This window comes from Phasianus colchicus, chromosome 25 (assembly GCF_987193195.1).
Source record: "Phasianus colchicus chromosome 25, bPhaCol1.hap1.1, whole genome shotgun sequence".
Lineage (NCBI taxonomy): Eukaryota > Metazoa > Chordata > Aves > Galliformes > Phasianidae > Phasianus > Phasianus colchicus.
Genome location: NC_143460.1, coordinates 5,913,299 through 5,921,601, shown reverse-complemented (window position 1 = coordinate 5,921,601; position 8,303 = coordinate 5,913,299). Strand labels below are relative to the sequence as shown.

Here is an 8,303-nt window from a genome sequence, read left to right as displayed (position 1 = left end):
TTTCCAACCTTAATGATTCTGTGATTCATGTGGCAGCCCCAGTCCTGGTCCTGAGATCTTTCCCCACTCCCATGTGCTCCTGCCTCAGTCAGTCACTTTAAGGATGGCTACACACTGGCATCCCAGCAGCTGCACCCTGAGTCATGTCCCTGCCAGACCCTGTTCCGCCTGCTTGCAGCCCAGCCTGACCTGCGGGAGGAGATGGGCACCATCAGAGGAGCATGGCTTGGAGCAGATCTGCCTGAGGCTGGGAACTTTGCAGAGGGGTCATTGCTCTGCAGGAAGGGGTCTGCCTGAGGGTTCAGTTTTACGGACTTCAGTGCCCCAGAAGGAATGTGTTTGCCAAGCGCTGGGGCAGCCCTGTCCCCCTGGGTCAGCTTTTGGCAGGGTTCTTGCTTCAGAGGGCCTCCAGCCCATCCAAACTGAACACTAGTTTTCTTTGCCTAATATCTATCAAAACGCAGCAAACTGATAGGTCCCAGGAGAGATACTGAATCAACGGGGCATGTCTGCTCTCCAGCAGGGCGTTTTGTTAACTTAATAAAAGGGAGGTGGCTGTTGCTGAGCTCCATCTGCAGCAAGAGCTGTGCTGGCAGAGGGGACGCAGGCAGCAGAGAACCCATAGGGACAGCCCTGCACCCCAGGGTGCTGCCCCAGGGCAGGACACCCCCTGACACCTCCTGAGCGCTGTGGGGCTGCGGAGCTGTCTGGCATTTGCTCTGTTTGGTGGATATTGAGGACGTGCTGCTTTTCCTACAAGGTGGACAGTGGAGGTTTATGGGCGAGGCGCAGAACTCTGCGTCTCTTTTTGAGGCTGGGGACTTTGTGCAGCTCGGGAAAACCGGACATCCCAGTACAGCCCCGCACAGCTCCGTACGCCCTGCACACCCCTATAAAGCCTCCCTACAGCCCCGCACAGCCCCGCACAGCCCGCTGCAGCCCCGCACAGCTCTGCACAGCCCCGCACACCCGGCTGCAGCCCCGCACAGCTCTGCACAGCCCCGCACACCCGGCTGCAGCCCGCTCGCCCCGGAGCGGCGCCGCTGACCCGGCAGAGGGCAGCAGGGACCGACGGCTGTCCGCGTGCGCGTGTTCATGCGAGGTCCGTCCGCGCGGGGCCGCGCACCCCGCAACACCTCCGCGCCCGGCGGCCTCGTGGCCGCGCTGCCGGTGGGCGGATCCCATCTGGCCCCGCCCCGCCCCTCCCGGCCCGGCCCCGCTCTCTGCGGCCGAGGCGCGGCGGAGCCCCCGCTGCGGGAGCGACCCCGGCGGCAGCGCCCGGCCCGCCCCGCCCCGCCCCGCGGCACCTGGGGCCGCCCCGCCGCCCCCTCCTACTCCTCCGCCTCCTTCCTCCCTCCTTCCTCCCTCCCTCCCTCCTCCTCCTCCTCCTCCCGCAGACGCGGATGCTCTCGGGCAGCGGTGGCCGCGGTGCGGGGCGGTGGGGGCATGGCGGCCCCGGACAGCTGCGTGAAGGTGGCGGTGAGGTGAGTGCGGGGCTGCGGGGTTCGGGGTCCCGGGGCGGGTGCGGCCTCCGGGGGGAGGAAGGAGCTCTGTGCAGCCCCGGGGGCTCCGTGCCCATCCCCTCTGCGCCGGCACCCCCGAGCCGTGCCCGCTGTCCCTCCGTCCCGCTCCGTGCTGCGGTGGGACTGCTCCAACCCCGCAAGACCCCGTAGGCTCCATCGCTGAAGCCCGCAGTGCGGGGGGACCCCCGGGCCGTCTTCATGCGGCGCGGTCAGGGCTTAGACCCCCTCCCCTGGATGGTGTCAAAGGGACATTGAGGAGGGGGTCCCCCGCAATGTCTGCGTGTGTGTGCGTGGGGGGGGGACGTCTCTGCAGCATCTCCGTGTCCTTTGTGCTGCCTCTGAGCTGGGAACAATGCGCCTTACGGCTCCTGCACCTAAATAAAGGAGCTGCCGGCAGCACCTAATTCGTGGGTTGCAGGGGGGGGTCGGGGCTGAGGCCCTGAGCGGCACTGCAGGCGGTGGGCACATCCCAAACCTCTTGCATGGTGATGGATGGAAGAGGGATGAAAGTGAGGGGCTCTTTGTTAGCGCTGGACCGGGCTGGGTGTATTCTGAGTGCTGCCGCTGGGGTCCTGCGGTTCGGTGCTGTTCTCTTTGCTTTTCTCTATTGGAAAAGGAGGAAGGAGTCCCTGCATCCCCCACCCATCATGAGCCCATCAACTGAGGAAGGCAGGGACAGACCCGGAGCTGCCGTCCGCATGGTGTGAACTGGATGTGCGTGTTCCTCCCACTCGCCCTATGGTTGCCTGGCTCAGCCCGCGCCTTCCAGGCCAGCCCTGGGAGCACTGAGTCCTGTGCAGGATGAGGGATGATTGGGCCCTTCCCCATCCAGCTGCTTCTGCATTGTTTTCCATCATGGAGCTGTGGGATGGGGCAGCTCTGGGGAGGCAGAGGTTGCTGTGTTACTGCTATGGGTGTGGACCCTGTGTGTGGCACCATGGGGTGCTGATAGGATGCTGCGGTGGGTCTGCATTAGTCCTTGATGGAGGATACACAGAGGTGCTGCCCTGGGCACAGCAAGAGCACAAAAGATGCTTTGGGTGCAGTGTCAGTGATGAAGGGGAAATGGTGGGTGTGTGGCTGCGTGTACCACGTGTGTGTGCACCCAAACACCTCCCAGCACCGCTGCCCTGCAAATAGCATTGGGGTTTTCTGCACCTCTCTATTCAGGGGGCTGAGAATTGAGCTGGGCTGTGGTCTCACAGGCTGGGGAGCAGTGGGGAGGTGACAGCATCCTTGTCATGTGGGTGTTCCTACGGTGCCTGCGTGGAGGCAGGACGGGGTGTCCATGCAGGACACTGACCCAGGGTCCGAGTGATGCCGGCGGCTGCGGGTGGAGATTTCCTGCTGGCCAGACTCTTCCCATCCTCCATCCTGCGCTTTTCTTAGGATGGAGCCTTGTAACAAAGGCCCGGGGCTGTGTTCCTTTCTCAAGCAGTGCTGTCAGGGGTGGTGGCTGTGGGGCTGCTTTGGTTGCTTGTTTCTACCTCATCCTTTATCCCCTGTGTGCCACGGGGCCAGAGCTGTCCTGTGCATGACGGGATCATGAGCAGGAGGTGTTGGAAATGCACAGCCTTCCCCATGCGGTATTTTGGTGGGGATGGGGCATCCATGGTGAGAGCTGGGATGGGAAAGGAAGGGTCCATCCCTCTCCCACCTTCTTCTTGGTGAAGTGATCCCCGCTTGGTGCAGCGGTGGGGTGATGTCGTAGCAGAGGTGAAGACAAAGGAGGGCTGGGAGTGAGGATGCTGCGAGACAAAGCAGGCAGCAGGCAGGTCAGGGGCTGGCGAGAAACAGCCTCTCGCCCCACTGCTTTTGTGTCAAAGCAGCCCCGGGGGGCTGGCGCTGGGTCCCCTCCCAGCGCAGCGAGGATTCTCTTTGTGTGGCACCTTGCTGGGGAGCAGCAGGGCTGCGGAGCCCTCAGTCCCCACCCACCGTGCAATCCGTGCAGTTCCAGCTCCTGGGATGGGGTAGAGAGGAGGAGGATTAAATACCTTTGGGTGTGGCAGAATGGGGACAAAATCTCCCTTTTGTTCCTTTATAATAACGTGAAGGTGCAGCTGTGATGTTTATTTGGTCTCTGTGTTGCTGCTGTTGGTGAGAGCGAGGTGGGCTCACCAGTGTGGGGGAAAGGGATGCTGGATACTGGGATTTTGGGGGAAGGTGCTGTGTGCTGCTGGGGTTAAATGGGTGATGAGCGTGGTCCCACTGCTGTCAGGAGGTGCTGCAGCCACCAGGCAGGACCCAATTCTGGTGTCGCTGGGGTTGGCTGGTGGAGCTGCCCCATCCCTGTTGATCCCTGGTTCCCGCAGCTGTCCTGCCCTGCACAATGAGGCAGGGGAGGTGCTGTGGTGTTTCTTGCTGTCAACCTCAATGCACAGCTTAAATCTCCTCCGCTCCCCTCCAAGATCCCCGGCTGGCGCTGGGGTCCCGCAGAGCTGGGTGGGGGGGGGTTATTTAGGGCACAGGGGGGTGTGTTCGTGCTTCCTGTGTGCCAGCAGTGAAATGGCTGGTGGCTGCCGCAGCGCTGCCGTCAGCAGGGAGGGACGCAGGCCCAGTGGCTGCTGCTGGCCTCGCGGCGAGCTTGTGGCTGCAGGCAGGGCTGCCTTCCCTTTGCCGTCAGCGTGAAGCCTGACGCGTTGCTCTGTGGGCACCTCGGGCCGCCTGGCTCGGGAGGGAGCGAGGGGCTGAGCCAGGTGCACTGTGCCACGTTCGGGGGCCGGGCAGGGAGCCCAGGGCTCCTCGTGCTCCGGGTGCTCACTTGGAGTCCTGGGGAGGCACAGCGTCTGCTTCCGTTGGCAGGTGACCTTCACGGTGAGCTCGCTCTGCAGCTGCTGCTCCATCCTGGAGCACGTTGGTTACCTGGGGCTGGGGGTGCCCCTCTGCTGGGCACGTGGGCTCGCAGGCGGCTCCAGCAGCTCAGAGCCGTGTTCTGGGGCTGGTGGCCAGACAGGGCCCCGCTCCCCAGGGTGTGTGGCTTTGCTGTGTCAGGATGGTGTGTGTAAACCTGGAGAGTGTTCAGCGCCGTGGAGGGGGGGGCTGAGGAGTGGGGATGGCTGCAGAAAAACTCCCCGAGACCCCGAATGCAGTGTCGGCTGGGGGGAGTGCAGTACATGAGTGTGCCCAGCCAGCAGCGACTCAGGAAGCAGAGCTTGTGAAATTGGGGAAGGAAGTTGAGTCGGGTTTCAAGTTTATTTAAACCCTGCAACCTCCAGTGCTCTGCGGCTCTCATAAACACTCCTGCTGAGATGCTCCGTGCCCCTGCACAGCAGCGTGGGTCCTGGCTGCCTCCTGCTCTGGGAAATGATCCGGTCTCCTTGGGAGCAATGATGGGATGTTCCGCTCAGGGACAGATTCCTGCAGCCATTGCAGCGTGCCCTGGAGGGCCTCAGCTCTGTGGGAACGGGGTTGTAAAGCATCCTGCCCCCATCCTGCTGCTGCGTGGCTGGGGCTCCTCTGCTTGCTGGGTTGGTTTCTGCAAACATGAAGCCTCTGGGACCAGCTGTGTTTCAGGATGATTTTGGATGCAGGTGGGGAGGTGTCATCAGCCTGAGCTGTGGGTGCTGCCCGAGGGTGATGGCACAGGGAGGGGGATGGTGTAACCCAGCACTCACTGTCATCGTGGTGCTGCATCATTCCTGGGAGACCATCTATGGAAAGTATCCCTGGGGTTGAAACTGGATGTTCTTTCAGTTTCCCTTCCAACCCAAGCTATACTGTGACGAAATGACTCCCTGGGGTGACCCATAGGACACAGTCCTCTTGTGATTCCGTGACATCTCCAGGTCTGAGTGGTGTTGGATCAGTTTTGTTCAGCTCTCACGGGGCCATATAGGCTGAACTTATGAGGTGGATGTTTGGGCAGAGAGGGAGGTGAGATAAAGCTGGGGATGTGCCCAGCTCCCAGGGTTACAGTACAATGGGATTTCCTTTCTGTAGGCACTGGGGTGCTCCCTAGTGAATGGCACTGACTCATGGCTGCACCCCAAGACCTGTAGGGGAAGCAGCATCGCAGGCACAGGGACCCCAAACCGCCTCCTCCATCCTTTGCCTCCCCCCGGGTCAGCCTAGGGCTCAGTCCTGGGGGAAATGCGGAGCCCAGGTGTGTGGGCGAGAGGGTTTTTTCTGCGCCTGGCTTCAATCAGGCGCACGCTTGCTGGCTTTTACAGCGGAAATGTTAGAAAGGAGATGGAAACATTGCTGGTGCAGGGGGGGAGCGCGGCTCCGCTCTGCGGTTCAGTGCAGAGACGGCGCTGCCTGCAGCATTGCCCCGGGCAGCGTGGCTTTAAGAAGCTTTTAGTGCCTGCGCCCAGTGCCCGTTAGTGGGGATTTAAATCCTTAATGCCCCGAAGTGCCAGGAACGTGGGGCTCCCTAAGCCAGAGGGCAGGACCGGCTGTGGCATTCCTGCACCAGGAGCGAAGCTGGGGGCGGGCAGGAGCAAATTGCAGGAGACAGAGCTCGGAACAAGAGCAAATCACAGGAGCCAAAGCTGGAAACCAAGCTGTCAGAAGCACAGCTCCTGGTCTCGCAGGGGGAAGGCGATACTCCCACCAAGCCCGTGCTAATTGAGGAACCAGCCTTGTCTTTTGTGCCCTTCCCACTGCCCCGAGTCCCAGGGGTCTGTTTCCTTCCCATTGCTGTCAAAATAGTCCCTGCTGTGGGGTTAAACAGCCGGCAGGTTTGGGATGTGCTGGATTGCACAGGGAACTGCTGCCAGGCTCTGCTGGCTGCATCCCTTTGTGAGTGACCGTCCAGAGTCTGTTTGCAGACATCCTTGTGGCATCACCCACCCCAGGTCCATCATGAGGCTGATGGCATTGCCAGCTGCTGTTCATCAGCTTATGGGAGCCGAGGAGGAGTGCAGGGACTTTGCAAACTCAGCCCGCTCCCGATGCCCTCCAGGTGATGCTCTGGGTAAAACTGAATTCCCTGCTTCCTCCAGGCCCTGCCAGCCCTTTCCTGTGGCCTTGGGTTGGGGTTCCCCAGTGCAGGGCTCCTGTGCAGGCTGTGTGTCCCCTGTTCCATTGCAGGTCCTGGTGCCGAGCAGATGGTGCAGCTTGGGGCAGTGTGCTCCTGCCAGAGCTAATGAGCAGCACACGGTGGCTGCCAGGACCTGATTGAAAGGTTTCCCTAAGCCTGAGGATTAGGGGGCCCAGTGTCCTCTGGGGTTCACAGCAGTGGAGATTGCCCCATAAAGCTGGGCACAGCCAGCACCCCGTGTTTGTGGCAAGCAGAGGGTCTATGTTGGGTTGCTTAGGGGATGGACGTAGTGTGGTGGCAGATCCCTCTGCTGAGCCATATCCACTAGGTCTTCATACACCCCTTGGCTCTGCGGAGGTTCTCTCATTTCCCCAGCAGGGGTGTGGGGACCTGGCAGCCAGCCCTGCTGTGTCCTTGGTGCCAGCCACACGCTGGTGTGGAGGGAGGCTGAGCCCTTCCCCGTGCTGCGCTCGCTCCTGCTAGGAAATGCCTTGCTATATCTCTTAATCTGAGTATTTTCTGACCAGACCTGGCAATCCCAGGGGAGCCTTATTCAATTTTCTCTGATTGCTGAGCTGCTTCCCTGCTGCGGTAATTAAATGCTTAACTTTGTCTTGATTTGGGTCCAGAGCAACCTGCATGCCAACAGCCGCCTCTGGGCAGCAAGGATTCTCCCAGAACTCAGTGGGGAGCGGGGCTGGGCTTTGTCCTCCTTAGGACCCCATGGGACCAGGCCATACCGAGCTGGTGCTTTGGGAGCTGCTGTCTGCTGGCAAGGATGGACAGCAAGGGGCTTTGTGTGCTGGTGTGGAGATACGGGATAGCCTGGAGTTCTCTTGCTCTGGTCCTATTGCTGGTGGTGTGGAGTGTTGTGCCTCCTGCTGTGGAGAAGTGGGGTGTGGGAGGTGCTGCCATACCCTGCAGAAGGGAGCTCTGGAGCCTTTTGGGTTTGCTGTAGCCATGAAACAGGGAGAGGAGAAGCTGAGGCAGCAGGGGGCACGAGGACGTGATTGCAGCCATCCACTTCACTTGAACTGAACCTTCCTGTGCGCTGGAAGCTGTGTGGGGTGTCCCAGTGGGTGCAGCCCCTTTTCCTGGCCAAGCAATGGGTGAAGCCCTGCCATGGGGATGTGGGCTGTACCCCTCCCAAAGCCCATTCTGTTGTCTGCAAGGCCAAGAGACGCTGGGTTCTTCCTGTGGGCTCTGCTGCTTCCCCCAGGCAAGAGGGACCCTGAGGGCTGCCTGTGGGATCTGCTTCCCCGTGGTGCCCATCGGGCACTTGGCTCCCAGCCTGGCCCCAACAGCCCTGCCTTTGTGTGTGCCCCCGTACTGCCTGCCCCTGAGGTGCAGCCCCGCTCTGCCGCTTCCTCCCAGATGCTCGGTCGCCCTGGCAGCAGAGCCATGGAGACGAGTGCTTTCACAGCCTGCCAGCATGGCAGGAAAGGGGAGGAGAGAGATGCTGTGCCTCTGCCGGGCCTTTGTGTCCCCTGCTCGGCTGTGGGCCCTGCCTGGCACAGAGGCTGCCACTGCTGCGGGGTTTGTGTGCCGATGCCAAAGCAGGCAGGATCTGCTGTTACCCCCTCGGTCCTTTGCCACCAGCCCAAGTGCAGGGAGGGCAGGCAAGATGTGTGAGGGGTGGTTGGAGTGCCTTGGTTTGGCCCAGAGAAGAGGAGGCTGATGTGATGTGACCAGCCTGGTCAGGTCCTGCATTGCCCAGTGCCTGGCATGGCGATGCTCCTCCTGGATAGGAGGGGATAGAACAGTAGAATCATTTGAATTGGAAGGGACCTTTGAAGGCC

At 61.3% G+C, this 8,303-nt stretch overlaps 1 protein-coding gene across 6 annotated transcripts in view; it reads left to right on the top strand.

Annotated features, from left to right (window-relative positions):
• Positions 1 to 1,334: 1,334 nt before the first annotated feature.
• Positions 1,335 to 8,303, top strand: part of KIF21B (kinesin family member 21B) — a 32,351-nt gene continuing 25,382 nt past the window's right edge. For all 6 annotated transcript variants that reach the window (XR_016459829.1, XR_016459827.1, XR_016459828.1 and 3 more), the window contains exon 1: positions 1,335 to 1,484. Coding sequence is in view for 2 of the 6 variants with exons in the window: in XM_031608546.2 (XP_031464406.1) it covers positions 1,447 to 1,484 (38 nt within the window). In the remaining 4 variants the exon portion in view is untranslated. The remainder of the gene's footprint in view (positions 1,485 to 8,303) is intronic.